The following is a 23628-nucleotide window of genomic DNA, read 5'->3' as shown; positions in this document are numbered from 1 at the left end:
TGGGGTGTCAGGTAGTGTCCTGTGGTGAATCCTGCTGCTGTGGTTTCTCCTGGAGGTTGTGTTCTGTGGATTGTGGAGTTGTAGTCGGTTCCACTTTTTGGTTTTGTGTTCGATGGCTGTCATAAAGTTTTTTGATAGTTGCTTTGGATTTCCTGCATGATAGGTTTCCTGATTTTTTTTTTCCCCCCCCCTACCCGCCTTCGGTTCTGTGGGAGCATCCGATGATTTCTTCTTTGAGGTGGAATTATGTGAGAGGTAGATGTCTCTTTATTTTTTTCTGAAGTCCTTATGCAGAGCTGTTCAGCATATTTAAAATTGTATGTAGTGGCCAGAGGTTTATGGGTGGTGAGTCTTCTGGGGATGATGATTTGTTTCTTGCATTTGCTCAGGAAGTAGCTCTGGCTGTTAAGTTTGGCTTCCTTCTCTTTCATGTTGTGGAGTTGCCATTCCATTTCTGAAGTATTTAACATTTGCTAGTTTGAGGTAGGATAGCCATGCTCTGATATAGCATATCCTAGCTGTGGATCCCTGGGATGTTTCAAGCTCCTGGAGCCTGAACACAATACAGCACTGCCCCAATCTTGAGGTCGTTATGCACATTCTCAAGGTGCAGACCTTCTGTCTGACACCTCCCTCTACATGTTGGAATCTGCTGTCCAGCCGCCAAGCCCCTCTGCGTTCAGCACTGGCCCCAGACTCCCTAGTACTTAAACACACCCCTCTCCCAGGACTCTACCCCAACAGATGTGAAGCTTCTGGTTTACAGTTTAACTCTGTCAGGGCACGCAGTAGTTGTGAAGCTGTCAACACACACATTGCCTCGTCTTACGTCTTTATGCTCTTTTTACTTAGTAGATAAAGCACAGGAGAATACAGGTCATACAAAACAATAAAACATCTTAAACACAGTGTCCCTCACTAGCTGCTCATTCTCTTGGGAGTCTTTGGGGGATCCATCTGTGTTCTGTCAGGCAAGCAGATTGGCAAGGACCTCCCCCCCTTGCATACGCTGTCCCAGCAGCAGCCTTCCTCCTTTTAATCTGGTGCAAAAAGGCTTTCTCTCTAGTTCCCCCATGTGAGTCCCTTTATGGGTTGCTGCTGGTGTTTACCTGCTTCTTTTAGTTTTCCTGGCAACTTTCCATTTCTCTCAAACATCCCCCTTTTCAGACAAAAGGAGGACATCTCTCTCAGCTAGAGCTAACCCATTGTTCCAAGATGTTTTACGTTGAATAGATGATTGAGTGTGCATCACTCACCATTGGTTCTGGCTTGGCAGAGATATGACAAAACGCTGCTAACCCATGGTGGAGCCATATATGTAGGCTTTCCATGACCCAATAATTTTGTGATACAATTTTACAAAATCATTCACAATTCAGAAATGATAAAATTAGACATTCTGTTTGTATTACAACTTGTCAGATCAGATGAGAGAGAATTTATACTGAAACCTGGACAGATTTTCTGTTGCCGCTTAATTAATAAAACTCCAAACTCTGTATTGGCCACAATAATTAACTTGGTTCTTAGTTTGAGACATTGAGGCAGTGCATTCCTGAAAATTAGCCAAGTTGGCTTTAATGCAGGTATAACAGATTGCTTAGTGCATATAAAAATAAATATTTTTGTTATGACCACTGGAGCATAGTTACCTTCATATATTTTAAATATAGCCTGAACAAGTATTTGCCTAAAATTGTAATTATCTCTTACCATGTTTTACCATTCTAATGTAATCTTCAAATATTTGTTTAGTTTTATGTCTTTATCAATGGTAAGTTAAACAACAATATTTTTGCAACGTTCTAGAGCAAATTTGCCTGTGTATAGAGGATAACCATGAAACCTAGGCCAGCTTTCCTGATTTCCTCCTCCTCCTTCCCCCCCCCCCCCCCGCCCCAATCAAAGGTCCACATTCTGCCCTCTGAGACCTATATTTGCTTTAGTAAGCTGCCTACACCTCTAAAGGCAAGACTTGGCCCTAAGAGTTTAGAGTGCCCCTTAAACTGGAATGCTAACAATTAGAGCTTATTATAGAAAAATGAATGTGTTTTTCACCGCTTTGAGGCTCTTTAAAAAAAGTTTACATTAGCTGTCTTGGGGCTAAGACTAATCTAGTTCTTTTTTGTACAGACTGCTAGACAATAAAAATAAGGTTATATTTTAAACAAGAAAATGTTCATGTGTCATAATATTTACATTAAATTACATAACAGCTTTAGATGATGTTGTATGTTATACTGCATAAGCACTTTTCTTAAACGGACTCTTTGTGTCTATAATCTTTCCATGATTGTTACCACTAGTATAGTGTTTCAGCTGATATGATTTTAATCACCATAAGGTTGAACTTGAAAGAAAGTTGGAATCAGCTACCAAATCAAAGCTGCACTACAAGCAACAGTGGGCAAGGGCTTTGAAAGAACTTGCAAGACTAAAACAGGTATGTAAATAGGGTAGAGCACATGCACAATAAGGATGTAGTAGTCTTTTTCTTTGTGTTCCTATGATTAAAACTATTTATTAATATTATGTGCTAGCCATGCCTGCTATTGTTGCATATTGATTTCCATTATAACTGCCAGTGTATGTTTAAAATGGTCAAAACTTTCCTAAACAGTCAGCTTTGGGTTGGAATTTTTTTGCAACTGGGCTTTGTCTGACAGTGATTTTTAGCAAAATCTCTTCATCTATTTTTGAGTGTAGGAAAAATATCTATTTCCCAAAGTTTAAAAAAAAATTCTGACTACACTTTTATTTTTAAAATAACAAGGATACAGAACAACTGGCTAAAGTTTGGAACTTAAACTTGGACATAATTCTCATTGTAGACCAGGGCCTTTGCTTGGGTTGGAACTGGGGTGATTTAAAAAAAGAAAAGTCACTTCTGGGGATGCTCAGTAAGCATCTGCTGGAAAAAGTCAAAAAATAAAAAAGTTACCATGGTTTATCTTGGCCATGATGCACATCCTGTTGTTTTATATTTTATGCCAGAAACTGCAATATTTAACATTTAACCATATTCAACACTGAACCAGAAAAACAAGAATGCAAAATGCTATGCATGAATAATGCAGTTGAGTAAATGTCGCTGTTAGAATCTAAATTGGCATTTCTTCTCTTTTACACTCTAACTTTAAATGTGCAACTTTAACATTGCATTCAGGACTGCTTTAAGAAAATCTAGAATGTCCCATGCAAAGTCATTCAATAGTAGGGAGAAACAGAGCGTTGATTCTGAACCTGCGCCATCACCGCTAGCTGCAAAATCAAAAGAATTACTCAGAAAACTTCTTTGCTGCCCAACCTCTTATGGAATTTGCCCCAAATTCTTTTACAATGTCAAATGGAAGGGTAGAGGTATAAGTCATGTGTCCAGAAGTACTGTGCAGTTGGGAAGTAGACTTTGTAATAGTGGATGGAGATTTCCTGCTAAACAGGAAGTGGCTACCTACAATGTTCCTTATCTAGAGTTTTGTTTTAGTTAAATATCTTATTTTCCAGGTGTCTCAGGTTATGATGGCATAGCACTGTCAGTATAAAGTTTGTACGCCGTATTCTGTAGTACTGGAACATGAGCAATAAACACTCTTGCATTTTAATCTGTTCCTGGTGGGGATGAGGCGCCCGTGTATCTGAGGATCCATTGTAGATTCATGTTTGGCAGTATTAACTGAATTAAACCTTGTTGCATTAGTCTCTGGTTTTTTTGTTTTAATTTTCTGTATTTTCCAAGAGAAAAGTGACTGAGGGTAAAAATTGCTTCTGTGTTTAAATACTTTTTAAAAAATTTTTAATGCTTACAAAGTCTACATCCTAACTGTGGTGTGTTGAATGAAGGGTAGGGGTAAAGTACCCATCTTTGCTGCTGCTGCTGTTGGTTAGGAGGCAAGTTTGTTTTTGTGTTTGTGTTGTTTTTTGCAAAACTGACTTAACAGGCATCAGTACATCAGTTTACACTGTGACAGCTATATGGTCATAAAGAATACTTAGGCCAGATTTTTAAAGGTATCTAGGAGTCTAAATTTCATTTGCAAAAGGGATTTAGGCACTTCGGAGCCAAAAATCCCACTGTCAATAGGATTTTGGCTCCTAAATGCCTAAATCACTTTTGAAAAATTAAATTTATGCTCCTAAATCAGTTAGGTATTTCAGTGTGGTGTACTGCAACACCTACATACCTTTAAAAATCTGGGCCTTAGCTTTTAAAAAAATGATAGAATTTGTAGAATTTTGCAGAATACAGCAAACTTAGAGAGATCCGGAAATCACAGGTTACACAATTTTTTCCTGTCTCTGAATTTTCCCATCACTGATGCCAATAGAGGGGTTTTTTTTGGTTGGTTTGTTTTTGTGGATTTTTCTGTGTTTGTCAGTGAGGCATTTAAAATCTCTCTCAAGCAAAGATGTAGCAGCAGTTCCTTCATCCTCAGTAATGCATATACATGCCAGTATATTATTTTTCCTTTACCTACTGCCTCCTATAAATATGGCTTGTGCTTGCAATAATTTAAGATTCTGACCGTATCTAACGGAAGTGCTTACAAACACACTAGAAAAAGCAAGAATTTTACCAATCCCTAGATCGAAACAAAGCCTAATACATTTAAAGATTGAGGGTTCAGACAAGGGTCTTCATGTTTTCATACTCCATCTTCACCCCTGTTTCCCATCCCTTTTTTACTTTATGGAAGGACTACTTTTCGAGGAGAGGCACTTCTAATTCACTCCAGCATTAGGGACACTCTTCACAGAATAAGTGAGCACCTCAGCTCCCTGAATCCAAATCTGATTCAGCAGGACCCAATAAATTTTTTGGATTATGTTCCCCTGCTTTTCCATTTCAAGGTTTTGAAGTGTATGATCCAGGTTGCAGTATAAAAACTGCCTTTCCTGTTTTTCGATAAGATTTGCAGTGGCATGAAAGGAGCTCTAATCTAGGAATATAGACACCCAGTTATGAGGAAAAGCAAGAAGAGAGGGCTAACTCACTCTTTCCTGCAATACTAGAGATCTTTCTTAGCAGGATCTAGCAGAGACATCACTAAAGAATAGGCCAACCAGTTGCTCTTAGAAAATTACATCTGTGGATTGGAAAGGAAAGTCTACTGGATTGGGAAGGAGGAGCTAGCTAGCTATCTGGATATGTGCTCAAAAGGAGACCCTGTTTCTGGATACGGGAAGGGATAAGCAGGATGCTGCTACTTCTCTACCTCTCCTTTCCTTCCCCCGTGAAGAGAAAACACAATCTAATGGATAACTGAAGCTTCAGGAAGGTCCTTCAGTGAGAGTCCGATGGTCTTGTTGGGAGGAGAGGAGAAATTTGGGTACTAATCAAGGAGGGATATGGAGCCTAAGGCATTGTCATCATCAAAATCTTTGGATAAGCCAATCAATTTGAGTGCCCAAATCTGAACTCAATGAATTTGAGATCCCAAATTCTCAATGCTCTTTATTTATAACTTACAGATAAATCAAAGAAATTAGCGCAATGTATATTTGATAATAGCTAGAAAATCAAAGGTTCAGTTTTACGTACTGTCCTCAGATTGTTTCTTTTTGTCTAATTATTGTAGGGGTCAGAAATTGGCCCATAATATTTCTGAAATACACCTCTACCCCGATATAACTCTGTCCTTGGGAGCCAAAAAATCTTACCGCATTATATCGAACTTGCTTTGATCCACGGGAGAGCGCAGCCCCGCACCCCCCGGAGCACTGCTTTACCGCATTATATCCGAATTCGTGTTATATCTGGGTAGAGGTGTACCTATGCACAACAGGGTGATCATTTGCCTCTCTAATCTTTTCACACCAGAAGCTGGATTTTCCCAAAGGAAGCACCAAAATGTCCTGCCTGGTTTTTTTGTTTATTTGTTTTCCCTTAAAGGTTTTTTAGATTCCTGTTAGATGCATTTCACCTTTAGTTCACTGGTTCAAGTCATGCCAGATGGGTAGTGACAAAAACCATCACTAGATGATAAGTTTGGTAACTTTAATGGTTCCAGTCCAGGACCAGCTGAAACCCTTGTTAGACATCTGAACCATTTAAATGAATGGACATTAAGACCAAATTATACTCCCCTAAAACTTTATCCCTGAAAGTAGTCCACTTAAAATTAGATGAAGGCTTTTTTGTGGGAAATATAATATTAATGCTTATGCGACTATTGTTAATGCTGTACTTATTCTATTGATAAATAGGATTTAGTCAATCTGGCACTTTAAATTCAGTTAAAAAATTAAAAAAGCAAAACTGATCAGGAACCCATGGACTGTGTCTGAATATAAATTTGGAAATTTAGTTGCCTTCAGGAATTCCACATCAGCTTTAGTTCAGATGATTTGTGCAATTGCAATAGTTCATCCAATTCCTTGTTTAAATTGGATTAGTACCATATTAATTTTGTGTTGCCTTGGGTGAATAGCCACAGGGTTGTAATCTGTGCCAGTAATTTGTCACACCAAAGCCCTCTGGAGGACTATACAAAACATTTGTGTAGTGAGGATTAGACGTTGAAAGCCATATCTTAGATTGTTAATAAATGTTAATGACAAAACCCAGCTGGTAAGTCTTGGAAATGGGATCTAATGCTTTGTGCCCATTGCCAAAGAACTGTTTAAACAGAGATTTCCATTACTCAAAGGTGACCTAGTACAGTCAATTTATGAAATAAAGAAGCATAATCAACTGGCTGAGTATTTAGCAAAATGTTCTTTTCTTCTGATTTTTCAACTTTAAAAGTCCATGTTTCCTTAATTATAGCATTTTCTTTTTCTTTGGGAACTAGTCATGTTAGAACACTGCTGTGATGGCTTTATATTCTGTAGAAAATGAAGTTTTGCGCATTGTAACTTTGAAAATAAATTTTGTGTGGACATTAAAAGGAAGAAATTCTTAATTTCTCTGTATCTGGAATTTTTGGATAATAAAACATAATTCCAGTTATAACTAGAGAAAGACCTGAAGCACACCCTGATGTTTGTGACATAGGCTCATCTTTAAGTATGAAAACTACAAAATTACACATTTTAATGGATTTGATCATGGTGTATAAAGTTTATAAAATATTCTGAAAATCCACAGACTCTATTACAAGGCCCCCGAGATCTTTCTCCCTCATGCCCATTCCCTTTTTTCCTTGAAGGTATTTACTGTAACTTTTTATTTGTACTGTTTAACAAAATGTTTTACTCAAAAATTAAGACCAAAAGTTCAAAAATGTGCACATTTGGTGCATGCACATGCACTTTTTTTCTTTACGATTCAAGGTTTTAAAATCTTGGCCTTTAAAATTTACCAACTAAGACCCAGATCCTGCGAAGATTTAGGCACGTGTAATTTTACTCATGGAAGTAGAGCCATTAAAGTTAGTGGAACTACTTTATGTGCTGAGTTACACACATGCTTAAGACTTTTCAGGCTCGAGATGTAAAATTTAACAAATACTTGAGTGATGCAAGAAATCACTTTTTAAAAATAATGCAGCATATTACCATTGCAGCTGTAACTAGCAACGGTGTTATGTCTGTTTTGAAGGCTGATAATCTCCCTTTTCTGATCTTGAAAATTAACAAAAACAATGTTTATGCTTAAATTAGAATTATGTACATTTTGGGATAAGAGGTTTTATTGTAGGATTTAAGTCTCTTACCATATTTGTACTCTATGGATTTGTTCAAAGCAGAACTGATGGATTTGTTTAAAACAACACAGACCTTATTGGCTGACATCAGCTCTATCTTGTCCAGCCTCCTGCTTATCCACTCAGAGTAATTAATTTGATTAATTTATAAGTAATTTAGCCAAGGATGGGATGTAAATCTTTGTTTAAAAAAAAACAAAACAGTTGGAGATCCAAGTCTTGGTTAAAAACTGTGTCTTGAAACCATCCAGGCCCTCCTACTGACTTGTCAGCTCTGGGTTATTTTCAGAAAACTTTACTTGAGTTCCTTAGCTTCAATCGTAACTTTTTTTCCCACAGACTTGCATGGTATGTGTGAGTGGGAGAGTGAATAGTGGCTGCTATTTAGCCATTGTTTAGTCTAGTGTATGTATGTTTACATCTCCCCTTTGGATTTATAGGCAGCTATGGCAAAATAAAGATTGTACTGTTTTGATTGAAGAGCCTCTTAACTAGAGCACCTGGCGGCATGATGGGATTCTTTTACAATCTGATTATTTTTCTTTATTACTGATTATTTAATTAATGTTTAAATTACTGTAGTACCAAAGGCCCAAAATCATTATTTAGAGCCCCATTGTGAAAGGTACTGTGCAAACATTAAGAAGATACCATTCCTGCCCCAAAGAGCTTGCAATCTCAAAACACACAAAGGAAATGAAGGATTGGGGAAAAGAATATATCAGGCATAAATAATCAGACGATTGGCACATCTCTTGTTAACTATACATGTTTGGGTTTTGGTTTTTTTCTTGGTGATGATATGGGGTCATTGGTGGAGTAAGGAGGAATAGCAAGAGTGCAGAGTTTAACCTGAGGATAAGAACACGGAAAAAGAAATAAATGATTATAGAGGGAGGAAAAGTGAAGGGAAGAACAGGGCAGCATGGAACTCAGGGAGAGTGAGACTGTCAATGTGAAGAGAGTGATAGAATGGTGCCGGATCAGATAACCAATGAACATTTTAAAAAAAAGAATCACTTCAGCAAATACAAAATGTAGTTTGCTGACATCATGGGCATCTGGGTCTTCTGAGGTTACCTTATCCCACTGCTGCACTGGGAACTGTTGATATTTGGTGGCCTGGTATACCTGACCAGGGGTACCTTCAGTTCAGAGGCACTATCAGCCTTCGTCTCCTACCACACTGCTGGTCCTCTGGCTTTTCTGCAGTTCCTGCAGCAGCTGTAGTTCTCTGCTCTGCGAGCAGATATTCATCTGAGGAAATATATTTCAGGAATGTTTCATACTTTTTCCAACCATTTAGTGAAACCAGTTAGACTGCTCCAGGGCTCAGTAACCATCTTCAGATTTTAAACTTCAAAATTTGATTATGTAATATAAAAATTACCCATCCAGGCAAAGTATCTGTCTAAGGCATACATCTTGCCACATGAGGAGAGCAACAGCTCAGTAAGCAATGAGTGCAGTTTCAGACCTGAACATACTCTTCAGTTTGTCCTCAGGTTAGGAGTATTACAAATGGAATGCTCAGATGATCAAATAAATTTTTAAAATGTATTAACCATGCTTTTTCGTTTAAGATAAATTGGTAGAGAACATAGGTGCTGGAACTCCGGGTGCTGGGGGTGCTTCCGTACCCCCTGGCTTGAGATTTCCATTATATACAGAGTTTACAGTTTGGTTCAATGGCTTTCAGCACCCCCCACTATACAAATTGTTCAGCAAGCCTGGTAGAGGATATTTAATATTTGGATTAATCTTTACATTAGTGTGTTACCTCAAAGTATCACAGTATAAAGTGGCAGTATAAATTTTTGCAGTGGCAGTCCAAGTGTCATGATTTCAGCAACGTAAAATTGAGACTTTTTTCCTATTTCATATTAATATGTAGAAGATTTATACTGAAAATAGTTAACATTATAGCAACTGCAAAAATTTAATTTTGTTCTTGTTTTGTCAGTTAAGTGTGAATAGTATGTAATATAGATACTGTAAATGAAAGTGAGAATGCTACATCATTTTGTATATCTTTTCCTGGTTTCAGAAGATGTTTTTCACTAATTTCCATTAAAATTGAAATAGTCCTACACAATAAACTACTTTTAGCACCAATGATTACAGAGCTTGTTGCATAATGTGTGATTGGGGGAAAAAGTGGTTTTTGGTTATCTGAAAGAGCCTTTGATAAAGGGCAGCAATTTTCATTACCAAATATGGATAAAGAATCTTTCCTTCACCCTCCCTTCCCAAAATCTGAGTTTTACAAAGGATCCATTCTTTTTGTGACCTCTGATCTGATCTAATACTAAATCTTAGCTTTGAATTGTATCATACGTAGTATGATTTTCACATACTGTATGCTAACTCTCCTATCCATATCAAACAAATAATGTATGTTCTTTGACATCTTTTTCCTTTACTGAAGGATTATATGGGGAGCTAGTTTCTGTTTGTTCAAAATGTTACATAAATCACGTTTTGTTTATGAATGTTCAGAATACAGATTATGACAGACTGTAAAGTATTCAAAATAGCTATGTTGGGTAAATAATATTATGTAGTTTAGAATGTGGGTTTGCATTTTAAACTACATAATTACATTATGCACCATAAATTGTCATTGTAGTCTATGGGATCACTTCCCCTGTCTTTTATATCCCATATCCACTTTTATGGATTTTTCAGGGGAAGATTGGTCTTAGATATTTGTGATTAAAGTAGTATTGAAAAAGGAGAAAAGGACAATGCTAAAAATATAAGTACATCTTCCAGTGCCACATCTAGTCAGGTAATTCACATTATTGTTTTGTTTGACCCTCTTAAGGTATAAAGGTGCTTATTTTTTATTGTTTTTATAATAATCTAATATAAACCCACAAAAGTAATGAAATACAGAATGACTTTGCAGTAAATATACCAGACTTGGTCTTCTACTGTGTGGAAGGATTGTATTGCAATAAGTTTAGTTAAGATTTGCTTATCTGCTTAGATCAGAAATGTGTTGCCCAGAAATTATACTGTACCCAATTTACTAATCTTGACACTGCTGGGAAGTACTGTCCACAGCTGTCATTGGAGAAAAGATTCTTGGAGACCAATTCCCAGTTTGTATGGACAGGACGCACTTCAGCACGCTCAAATTAAACTATCTCCAGAGCCACACTGCAGCAGCTCACTCTCTCAGTTCTCTGCCCATTTAGAAAAAATTGCTTTGTATAATCACCAATCAGCTCTGCTTCCACTTCCAGTGAAGCTTTGCTTCAGCCTGCTTGCAAGGCTGGAAGGCCTGATGCAACCCATCCTGCCAGGATGAAATGACCAATGCAGGACAAAGATAGTGTCATGTAGGCCTTGTTTCTCCACAAGGTCTCCCTCACATTGACCTCCACAGACCCCATTTGTGACTGCTGTTCTGCTTGTCCCTCATTTGTGGCCCTTATAAACGGTCAGTAATTATTTTCTATATCAAGAAACTTCTGGACCTGGGGGCTGTTAGCCCATTCCAACATAAAAGAGGACTTCCAGACTGTCTTTTGACTAAGAGAGAATCTAGAGGTTTCTAGCCTGTCCCTAGTTTGTATCCACCCAGCCAAAGATGACTCTGGTCCATCAACCTCAAAAATGTGTACTTTCACTTTCTAGCACACTTGAGTTTTCTTTGTTTGCTGTCAAAATGATACTACAAGCATGTTGTCTTGCCTTTTGTCGTGTCTTTGTTCCCAAGACACTGAAATTCCTGGTCATTGTACTCGCCAGCCTTAAATGGGAAGGTATCTGTGTATTGCATTACTTAGATAATCTCTGTATAATGTTTCTTCTTTTCTGAGTGCTTCCTAGGGCCCCAACATGGTTCTTTCAGTTCTCCAAAACCACAGTTTTATGCCGAACTTTAGCAAGAGCTTAGGCTTGCCTTTTGAGGAGCTTGGACCACCTAAGCGCCAGATCTTGTTCTCACCTCAAGCAGGTGATTCTCCTCAGTGACACAATCCACAAACTGAAGGACACAATCAAAATACTTCTGTTCACTCCATTCACAGCCCTCTGATGCTTTCTTCACCTTCCATGCCTCATGATATTCTGTGGTAATACAGATAATATTGTGCGCAGACAGGCTTCACTCTTAACCTCTTCAGACCTTTTTGCTCTTGTGAGGGGACTACCAAAAAGAGAACTTAAATTATACCATGTTTCCAGCTTGTTTGTTTGCTGAGATGGTGGACTTTTCCCAATAATCAACTTCAAGTGAAGTCTCCCCCTGAATCTTGAGAGAAACAAGTTTGAGGACCTGGGATACCCATCTGAGTTTCTTTTACGTGACAGGAGCAGCAGTAGAGAAGGATGTTAGTTGAAGTATAGCTGGACCTACGGACCATAGGATATTCCTTATAGAAATTCACTCCTTCCCCAGAATCCATAACAATCCTTTGGAACATAGCAACTGAGCAGCTTGTGTTGCGATACAGGTTGAAAGAGGCGCCCTTGGAGCTCTTCTCTTCAAAGACATTCAGAATTCTGATCTGGGCTGAAATAACATCATAATGTCATCCTCCTATATACAAGAAACTTTCAACATCTGGGCTAGTTCTCAAGCCAAAGGAGTAGGGTTTAAACCAACAGGTTCTCTCCAGGGTCTTGGCCTTCTAGGAAACCCCACAGGTAGAAACAGCTGTACCCTACAGTCACAAAAATGGTCCAGTTGTTCCCAGACACTGGGTAAAGATGGCTTGGCAGGTCAAATCTTCTCACTGCCGTGTTCAAGTGAGGTTCTTCTATACCTCTTTTATCATTGTTTAGGTAGTGTCAACAGGAAAATCAGGTGGGACTAGATTAAGTAATAATGGTGGTTGGGCATTCCACCTTTTAGTGGCAGCTGTTTCAAGGAGTTGTCTATCAAATCTCTTCAGACTTCCTGTTGTTGAGGGTCTTCTGAAAGACTACATGGTCAGCTATTTGAACTCATGTTCCTAGACTCTTTCTGTCTAGAAACTGAGAGGCTGAAACTTCCGGATTTATTCTATTCAGATGGTGGATAATCTCCTGAAATCCAATCAAAACTGTACAACCAAGGTTTAACACTGTCTCTGTATGCAGCCTTATTTCCTCCTTTTTAGTATTAATCATAACACTGCCTTAATTATAGACTGACTTTATTTTCTCTTTATCTCTTCTTTTCACAAAGGCTAAGCTGCTTGCAGGTTCAAGTGGGAGCACCAGGAGCTTTGAGGATATATGGAGAAGCACTGGATCCTCCTCTCCATATTTCTAAACTTCTGTGCAGTCAAGATGATCAGACCAGCCTTTTGGCTTCTTACATAGATGTAAATTTAATCTGGTCTTGCTGACTTTGTACCAGTCTCCATTTGAGCCCAGGATGATATGCTCATTGTTTGTTCTTACCATTGAAGTAACTTTTTCTTAGCCATTTACCTCTTCCTGCAGATTAAATGAGTTTGGAGCTTTAACCATTAAGGAGAACCTTTCCTACAGTTCTTCTGGACAAAAGTAGGATTGTGAACAACTCTGGAAGTTTTGTCCCAAGTGAACTGAGCCTTTGACATTAATTAGGACGTTACTCTTCCTCCTTTTTGCCTATTCTGTCCTACTGAAAGTTGCCTTTATTATGTGGATGCTGAGACCTATAATTACTGTACCCTTCTACAGATTGTGTGCTCTGTTTCATATTGTGATATTTAAAAAAGCCATAGGCTGATGTCTTTGCCCCCATTGAATTTAATAACAAATACCCCATTTCAGTTGGATTTTTCACTGTGTCCAAAGCCCATATAGCAAAATAGACTGACTGTCCTTTGCTCCAGTCTGCAAGTCAGTAGGGAAACGACTTCTGCTTTAGTAAGCAGACATTCATCTAGCCTGTAAGTCAGCGGCTGGCTCATGGGAAGAGAGACATAGCCCTTTCATGAGGAAATTTGCAGGGCTGCAACCTGGTAGTTGCTTCATTCATTTACTAATCATTACAAAATCCGTTCTTTCCTTGTTGGACACTCTCTTCAGTTGCTGGCACCTACAGGTTGCTGTCCTTTCCTAATTCTTCTCTTCTTTTCTGCTTGCTAGTGGTGCCAGGAGTGGTGAATTACATATACTGCGCAAATAGATTTTATTAATGAAGTCAGACAGTGGAGAGTAAAACGCATGCAATAAATGTTAAACGTTGCAAAGTCAAGCAAGCACAAGTTAAGATATGCCAGTGTTAAGGGGGACCATGCAGTATGACGTACTATTTAAGGACATGATCATATGATGATTTTTCCTCCAGGACCCCTGCCTCTTGCAGTGCACAGGATGGACTGTGTGCAGTAAATGAAGCAGGGTTATGTAGAGCATTAGTCAGAAGACAAGAGGAAAAGAAAGGATAGTCCTTGTTGTTAAGGCAATTGAATATCACCAAGAAGAACTAGGTTTTGTCTCTGGTTCTGATATAAAATGTAATCTTTGCTGCTGGGCAAGGCACTATGTTTTAGATTCTGGGACTTTGAAAAATCCATTTAGGAATTGAACCAAGTTTTTAAAAAATGTGTATTGAGTTAATTTTTGTTCTGTTTTTCCCCCTCTGGGCTTTTATTCAGAGTTTGAAAATTGAATAAATGTAAGAAGAAATCTAAGTCAATTTTTAGATTTTTCACCCCTGACTTTCTAAGAGCTTGTCTACATGAACATTTAGTTTGCGGCAAGCTGGCATGTGAATCTACCCCGCCGTATCCTCCAGCACCTTAACTGTCCAGTTCATTAGTGTAGCTTGATCTACACACTTCGAAATGAGAGTAGATTAAAGCACGCCATCTGTTAGTGCATATCAACAGGGTCCACAATGACAGTGTATGACAGGCTATTGTGGGGTAGATTCACATCCCAGCTTGCAGCGAACTAAATGTTCATGTAGACATGCCCTAAGACTGGACACCAGTTTAGAAAGTAGTTCTTTTCACAGTATAAAATTATCTCTGCCGAACAAAACTTTGTGGTGCTATGCATAGCAGGGCTAGTAGGGAGAGAGAGTCGCATATAGCTACTTAGGGTTTTCAAATTTTACTTCTCACTGTATTGAATTTTTGTGCTTATAATTATCTATCTAGGTATTTATATAACCCCCGTCACTGTAGTTACTTGAGTGGTATTCAAGACTGTAGTCTGTGTTTCAGTTTAAGCAAAATCTTCAGACCCATACACATCACCTCTAAAATATACTCCTTGGATAGTCTACTACTAGTTGAGCTAGTACTTTTGGCCTCAGATTCGGTTGCAATCTGTTGTGGACAAATGTTTAGTGTGATCTTGACTGAAGTAATCTTTTGCCTCAATCTTATTTCATTTTTGACCGACATCAGAATTAATCTCATATCTACATTAAATATTTTGTATTGACTCGTGCTACTTAGTTACTGTTTCCATATTACTACTTGTGGATTCTGAAACACTGTAAGATTTGTTAGAATTAGCACTTTTTATCGGTAATATTTAATGTCAAATGATTTTTTTCCCCTTAGCGTGAGCAAGAAAATGCTATGGCCCGCCTTAAAAAGCAGCAGCAAGAGTTGGAACACATGAGACTGCGCTATTTGGCAGCAGAGGAGAAAGAAGTGGGGAAAACAGAGCGAAAAGAGCTGGAGGATATCAGAAATGAACTGAACAGGTATTATAGCATTTGTAGGATTTTTTTCCCTCTGCCTCAAAATAGGGGAAGGTTCAGTTAAATCAAATTTTAATTGGCTGTCAATCCAGTAAAAGAACACAGTTTAGTGTCCCTTAGGTAAAAAATCGCTCATTTATAAAATGTAACAGTCTTGTATTATAGAAAATCTATGCCAAAGGCCACTCTAACCAGTTTTTGTGATGATTGTGCTTATACTGCAGCAAGCCTTTTTTACCCTCAACTCTAAGCAGAACTGCTTCATAAAAAGCTACACTAATGGTGATTCTTTCAACTCTCCTCTTGGCCCATATCTTTATATTTTAAGTATATCTAATGATGTCCTCCATTTATTATTATGCTTCAAGTAATTTTGAAACTTGAGCTTGGTCACTTATGTGGGTTTTTAAACTGCATTATCAATGCAGAAAGCTTGATGAAATCATGGTAATACCTTCGATCACTTGTGTACATATTAGATTCAAAAGGCTTCCTTTAAATTTAATCGAGCAAGGGTTAGTTTGTGTTACTTTAAAAAAAAATTCCTTGATTTCCACTACTTCAGTAAGAAATTTCAGTAAAAATCCATCTAGAATGTATTTAACAGGACAGAATTTCCATGTGTCCTTTACCTGTGTGATGTACTTCTTTTATTGTCAGGCTAAAGCAACAAGAAGACAAAAAACAATCACAAGATTCCAGAGATATTTCAGTTGAGCGAGTGGGTAGTCTTAATACTAGACAATTAAATGAAAGCTTGGATGATTATCTCACTCGCCTGATAGAAGAGAGAGATACATTGTTGAGAACAGGTGTGTATAACCATGAAGACCATATAGTAAGTGAATTGGATCGCCAGATCAGAGAGGCGCTTGCAAAAAGAAGCAGCAATAAATAGTATATTTGGAAAATATTTTTGTAAGTTGATTAATTTTACAAACGAAGGCCCTGATCCTGAAGAGGCTTAGGCACATGATATATTTTACACACTTATAGACCTTTTGAAGTCAATGTAAATGTTCACAGGACGTGAAGTTAAGCAGGTGTGTAAGTTTATGCAGGATCAGAGCATAAAGTGTGGGTTTTTTTAACACTTTTATGTTAAAATGTATTTATATGTAAATATACTTACATACTTTTTGTATTTTCTGTTTAAATATTTTCTACCTCTCCCCATCACCCTGGCTGGATTTATTTATAATAGCATTTTGAAAAATATCTATTCTAAACTTCTCTTCAGTATTTATTATAACTTGTTTTATGAATTTCTTTCAAAATAGGTTTTTCAATAAAATTGTATTAGTAAAAAGCGACTGCAGTAATTCCCAGTGATATGAGTTTTGTTAATTCTTAGCCAGAACAAGTGCTGCACTTCTACAAATGTCATATCCTGTTACATTTGCAAATATGTTTAGTTTATTTTAATTTGTAAACTATTTCTGTGACCACAGTTAAAATAATTTAATCATAAATTCTGTAGCTGACCATTCTTTTAGCAGAACACCTTTTTAAACTTGTAACAGTTGCAGATGACAAAGTTTTGAAGATAAAACCAGAGGTATAATTTACCAAACTGAAACTGCACAAATTATTAGGTAACTCCAAGTCTGATCTTGTAACCATTCTTAGCATGGAAATCTCTTTGCTATCAATGAGAGTTTTGCATGCAAAGGGGTAAAAGATATTAGTTGCTCATGAGGCGGTTAAGGTCCTAATTCAGAAAAACACTTAGGCATTTGCTTTAAGTCCATCCTTATTCAGGAAAACACTAGTTCTTTGTAATGTAAGCACACGCTTAAATGTAAATACGTGCTTAATGCCAATACAATTATAATTAGTGCTTTTGTCAACAAAGATGCTTTCCTGAATGAAGGTCTAAATGGCAGTGGCTACAAAGTTTTTTTTTTTTTTTTTTTTTCCCAATCATCTATGGTTTTCAGTTTTAAATTTTTGTGTGAAATTGAGATATAAAGAAGCTAAAAAACCGAAATGTTATACAGTATTTGTTAATTGCCATAAGAGAAGAGCACAAATAATAAGGTGGTGTTTTTTTGTTTTTGTGACTGCCAAAGTTGAATAAGGGCCATTCTGCATTATAAGCCCTTTACTCTTTTTTGGCACAGTTAAAATTCGTAGTGTGGGCAGGGCTGAAAGCTTAAACTTAATTTCTTCTCCCATCAATGAATGTTGGGGTTTTGATATATCGCCTACTAGCACAAATGTTAGTGACTGGTGCAAATCTCATAGTACTGAAAACAAACCCTAACAATTCAGTTTCACTTCAAACATGAATGAAGACAATTAATGCAGAGAACTTTATTTTTTTATTTAAAATAATCACTGGACTTTTATGGTGCCCAGGGCTGGCGCTTCCACTAGGCGACCTTAGGCGGTTGCCTAGGGCAGCAGGATTTGGGGGGCGGCATTTTGCCATCCTCGGTGGCAATTCGGCGGCGGGGGTCCTTCCGCTCCGCGTCTTCGAGGCGCTTCGGCGGCGGGTCCCAGAGGGAGTGAAGGACCCACTGCTGAAGCGCCCCGAAGACGCGGAGCGGAAGGACCCCCTCCGCCGAACGCTCTGAGGAGGAGCGCTGCGCCTAGGGCGGCAAAAACCCTGGCGCCGCTCCTGATGGTGCCCCAGTCATATAAGTGCCATACTCTTCTTTTGGAGCTTTGCTTTCATGGAATACAGTTTTTGTATTGGTTCTGGGTTTACTTCTGATATATTGTTGATAAAGAGGATAGTATTTCTTTCTTCTACCACGGGTCAGTAATTTATTTAATGGAGGGTTTGTTTAGGTCTGTTTTCTTCCAAAAAAAGTAACTTTTTTAAAACATTTATTTTGTGGGGGGGAAGTGAACATAACTTTTTCATGAGGAATGGTCATTTATCAATAAACACAAATTTCATAACTTAAAAAAAGCAATACCTAGTAAACTTGTCAGTGTTTAAAAAATGTTTCTTGTAATATGTTAATGGGTTTAAAGATGCTAGTTTAAAAAAAAAAAAAAACAGCAAAAAAACCTCCACTGGCTATGGGAATAATGAACGCTCAGGTAACCATTATAAATCCATGGAGAATTGTAGATATTTAACTGTGGCTACATATTCTGTATCACTGATGTATGATTATATGCAAATATAGTCAAATAAATGTGGGATGTTTTATTATCTTGAATGGAAGACCCGTTCCGAGTTCTTTGAGTCATCTTTCTCAAAGTTTATTCCTTTGCTGGGATTATAATTTTTTCCAACACTAGAGGGGGCCTTAGACTAAAAAAAGGCAACTCTCTTAAAATACTAAAGTGCGGTTTACTTTGGCTGAGGTGAATGTAAAGATTCTCATCTTTAAAATTATAATAATTTAAATTTTGTGATTTTCATGTTTGTTATTTAACACATAATCTGAATTTAAACAACTTCACGTTTTACAGAGGACTGAGTGTGATTTTTATTCTCAAATTGTATATTTGGGGAAAACATTTTACTTCAATTTATAGTTACAAAAAATCTATTCTTAGTGTTTTAGGTGCTTGCACCTAATTGTATATTCAATCAGTGAAAATGTTGCCAAGTTCAATTTGAAAACTCATTTGTTTCTAATTCATTGGCTACTTTTACGTGTCTTTTATAACAAAAATAAAGGTGGCAGTGGTGCAAGATTTTTTTTTTTAAGAACTCATCACCGTGAACATTTTTCATTTTAATCAACTAAAACATTTTTAGTAATACACAAGATAAGGACACTTTATTTGTTTTAAAGCTGTTTCTAGGCATGCTACCTAGATGTCCATGTCCATTTACATTTAAAAACAGCATTGCAAGAATGGGAAACATATATTCTGTGACCCTCTAGATAAAAGCTTTTCTGTATATTTTTCTTAGTACCTATTGACAATAGATTGTATTTGTATTTTGACCAGGATTGAAAAGGATGTGGATGGAATTTTAGGCATGTTAGTATATGCAGAGTAGGTTTAGTTTATTTCAAACATAACTTGCCCAAAGGCTTTTCTATCTAAAGTAGCTGTCTATTATATCTGGTACAAATACATTTTTCTAGAGGTTTATTATGTATTTGTGCGCGCGTTGTGTTCCAGAGCTGCTTTTAAATGCATTGAATTAACTGAAGATCTGGTCTTGTTCCAGCACACTAACAATCCAGTGAGACCAAATCTCACTTTAATTCAGCCGTAAAATGTTTCAATGAGGCAGGAAAAAGACCAATCTCTCTTTCCCCCCCCCCCCCACCCCCCCCGCACACAAACACAAGATACTTGGGTTTATTTGAGTTTATCTGATAACTGAAACAGTCAGGTTCCTATGAAATTCATATGCACCAGCTCCAGCAAACACTTACTTATGCACATGGTTAAAATCCTGGCCCCATCGGCGTCCATGGCAAAAATCGTGTTAATTTCAGTAGGTCAGGATTTCACCAATGAAGTAAATGGGATTCATATCTCTAAGTGTTTACAGTGTTAGGTCCTTAGATTGAAATAGCTTTAAGTGGTTCCCAAACTTTTTCATGTCGCGACCCCCTTTGGGCTCACCTCTGTTAACGTGACCCTTGGGGGTCTGAGAGATTCAGGGTTTGAAAATTAAAAGCATGAAAAAACATTTCTAGACCATCCAAAAAATCCTCCAAAAAATTGCAATAGTGTGATCCTAATTTTATAATAATTTATAAACAGGGCTGGCACCTCTGAGATGCAGAAAAACTGGGCATGGAGCATGCCCCTCTCTCACCCTCATAACCACCTCTCAGGCATTCACCCCTCCCATTATCCCCTCTCCTCCCTCAAAGGAGGGGGAGCCCCTCTGACATCACCTAGACACAAGAGCCCCTGCCTCCCCCACATGAGCCCCTACATCCATGTCTGACTCCCTTGAGGGAGTCCCCACTTTTGTTCCCTAGCAAGCCTCTGGTTCTCAGCACCAAGAGAAGTAGGAGCTTCAGCTGCCACGTCGGCAGATTGAGGGTCCAGGTGCCACTCTGACGTTGTTCCCAGTGCCTGTGTGACATGCTGATTGCTGCGCTGCACCCATACGTGCATGGGTGCCAGTTTACAGTTGGTTGTAATGTGCCACAGTTGGAGTTTCTTTTTTCTCACTTACGAATGCAAAAAAGCTTCCCCCCCTCCTTTTCCCCCCCAACATGTCACAACTCCCTAGGTACCCTTTCACAACCGTCTCCCCCCACCCTCCCACCCCAGGGTCATGACCCATAGTTTGGGGGAAAGCTGCAAAGAGTCATAGATCTCCAGAGGGTTGTTTGTGTTCTTGTTTTTTAGTTTGTTGGAGATTAATTCAGTTTGTCTTAATCTACCAGATAACCATGGCCCTGACCCTGCAATTGACTCTGCATGGGCAGACTCCTGCATGGAATCAATTGCAGGACCTGGGCCCATTTTTGTCCAAATCCAGTTCTTTAATTGGTGGTGGGTCATTGGTACCTCCAAAAATGAGGGCATCTGCAAACTCATTACTTATATGTGATAGCCATTTTCTCATCTCCCTTAGGCACATTAATTATTGAATATTTATATATCAGCAATGCTGACTTGCTTGGCACTACACAACTTCACTACTAGAAGTGTTACCTGAAATAACTATGTAGCACTCTTGGTTAAAGATAGAAGGGTAGATGTGTAATGTTTTTATACCCTCACAACTGACAGTGGAGCTTTGATAAAGGTTTTGAGATTTGTACAAACAAATTGAACGAATGTTTCTTTAATTACTAGAATGTTTATCTGAAATATCTTGGCTTTAAAAAAGTTCATAACTGCAGTGCAATGGAATTCAGTAGATAAAGAAATTTGCCAGATGAAATATATAAAAACAAACAAACAGCAGTGTTGTGCTTTGGAGCTAGATTTTTAAAATAGAGTTGCATGATTTATTTTCCTATATATTGCTTTTTGTGTGGAGTTATGGCAATTGCACTTCATTGCTATAATTGTTTAAGTTATTTGACAATTTGTAATCCACTTTCAAGATCTGCACCTTTCCTACAATGGTAATGTTAATGTCTGACGCTGAGGTTTCATGTATTCCACCCCTACCCTTTTTCACTGGAATTAAGATGCTTCTCCTTTCCATCCACTGAGGTTCCCCAAACGCATGACGCAATGATCAAGAATGGAAGTTCTCTATCACATCTGTTAAGTGCTACTGAATTATGTCTATACTAGTTAATACATATTTACTCAATTATTTATTTTGCTACTACTGTGCTTAAATGATCATGACCTGTGTCAAGTCTTGAAGAGGAAGCACCAGCTCTGCTATTGTTAAAGACAGAACTGCAGAAAGGCGGCTATATACTTAGATCTCATTTCATTTGCTTCTCCGGGGGGTTGTATTAGTAGTGTTTTCATTAGAAATGTTTTTACAGATGTTGGCTCTCCAGATATGAAGTCTCTGTGGTGGAGAAGCAGTCAGGAGTTTGGCATCCAGGATAGAAAGAAAGGGGTTGGGGGGAGTCAGCTCTGAAAGACTAATTTTATGGAAAAATAATTTACTGACTTTGAGTATAAATGTACAGTAACCCCATGGAGGCTTTAAGATAGAGGAATTGAATTCTTACAAGTACAGAAATTGTTTTCTATTCTTAATTTAAAATCCCCACACAAATCTGTCATTCTTCATCATAGCAAACTAAAATAGTGCCCATTAATAATGCTCTTGGAAAAGTTTCACCCACTAATTTGTAGGCCAGTTTTATCTCGAGTAAAATGCTTCCAGCTTGACAGAATTTTGAGAATTTTGTCTGTTTATGGAGAAAAGTTTTGCCTCACAAGTATACACACAATACACCAGTGTAGTAGTACAGAGGTATGCTGAATGTTTGATCAGATGGTTTTAGTGCATGTGTGGATGTATTGACGAAGGCACATTTGCACTGACAAAATAATTCATGATGAACATTCAGAACATATATGGAGACTTTAAGGTAGGTTCATGTTTTAGGATTCCAGAAGAACAAGATTTGATAAGTCAAATGATCACACTGGGGTGCTCCATCCTGTTTCTAACCAGTATGGAGTTTGGTTTTACTGTAAGAGGAAACTTAAAATTATTTTCACGGAAGTGTCATCACTATGTCATGTTTCTTAAGACTGTTTTATTGCATAAAATGCTAAATAAAGTACATCAAGTCATAATGGCACTGCAGCTGAACAAAGCATTTAGTTGGTAAATAGTTTAACATGGGTTCCATATGCTGTATTATCATGTACTTTATACCAAGCTGCTGATTTGATGCAAGGTGGTACAGATGGCTGATGCACTAGTCTTTTACTTCAGGACATGATTCAAGTTCTGGTGTAGGTCACCAATAGGAAAATGAGCTTGTTGGTCTCACCTTAAATTCTAGTGGAAGTTTACTCAACACACAAAACCTTTTAATATGTGCAATGCATTTGGCTGTGTTTGTGAAAGAGATGCCCAGGACTTGAGCAGACCAGGTGTTACAGATCAGGACTGAGGTGTATTGGCAGGGCTGTGACTGGAAACAGTCATCATATTTATTTATAGTAGTACCTAAAGGCCCCCTATCAAAGAGCAGTGTCCCATTGTGTTAGGCACTGTATACAGATAAGAAAACAGTTCTCACCCCAAACAGCTTACAGTTTATAGAGTTTATTAGCTTTATTTTTATGTACAGTAATTTAAATTAATACTATTAATCCCTTATTTTTATGAGCAGTCACACACCTGTGAGTGTAGAGAGCTGGGTTGGGCTACTTCTCTGAGAACCTTTTAAACTTTGTTTTTAAACTCTCTTCTCCACACAAAGTTCATGTTTATGTCAAGGTATGTTATCAGGTTTGTATAACTTCTATAATGTATTCACTTAGCTAACAAATACTTTTTTCTTATTTATGGTTTTCCGAAGCGTGGCTGATTATGATTTTGCTTGAAACATCTATTTTATTATTTCATCTCTCTCTGGAGATGTTTATGGGCTAACCATAACCCAAACATTTCTGCGGAAGAAATGGTGAGTTAGCAACCCAGAATAACCTGAAGCAAATTCACAGAATGTCAGCAAGAGCACAGGATGGCTTACCACACACATACCATAATCTGTACCATGGCTGTGCCTCCCTACCTGGGAGAGAAAGCTACCACTTTGGGAAAGCTTGCATGTATGTCACACTATACATCCAGTCTCTAAGGGGGGGGAGTTTTTACCCACTCTGCTTTCCTGAATGACTGCTTTCTGTTTCCTACCAGTTCCATCACCATTTTTCCATCTGCTTTCGACCCACTTGTAGATTTTATTGTACCACCTTATCATGAACAATCAGTTTGCACCATGCGAGTCC

The 23628-nt window shown here is 37.9% G+C and overlaps 1 protein-coding gene across 1 annotated transcript in view; it reads left to right on the top strand.

The window, feature by feature from the left end:
• Window positions 1-16192, top strand: part of CEP120 (centrosomal protein 120) — a 69527-nt gene extending 53335 nt beyond the window's left edge. Inside the window, exons 19-21 of the mRNA XM_065406477.1 lie at window positions 2345-2443; window positions 15152-15297; window positions 15955-16192. Coding sequence (XP_065262549.1) covers window positions 2345-2443; window positions 15152-15297; window positions 15955-16192 — 483 coding nt within the window. The remainder of the gene's footprint in view (window positions 1-2344; window positions 2444-15151; window positions 15298-15954) is intronic.
• Window positions 16193-23628: the final 7436 nt, after the last annotated feature.

This window comes from Emys orbicularis, chromosome 6 (assembly GCF_028017835.1).
Source record: "Emys orbicularis isolate rEmyOrb1 chromosome 6, rEmyOrb1.hap1, whole genome shotgun sequence".
NCBI classification, from domain to species: Eukaryota; Metazoa; Chordata; order Testudines; family Emydidae; genus Emys; species Emys orbicularis.
Note: the sequence above shows the minus strand (reverse complement) of the source record. Positions and strands in the feature narration are given on the sequence as shown.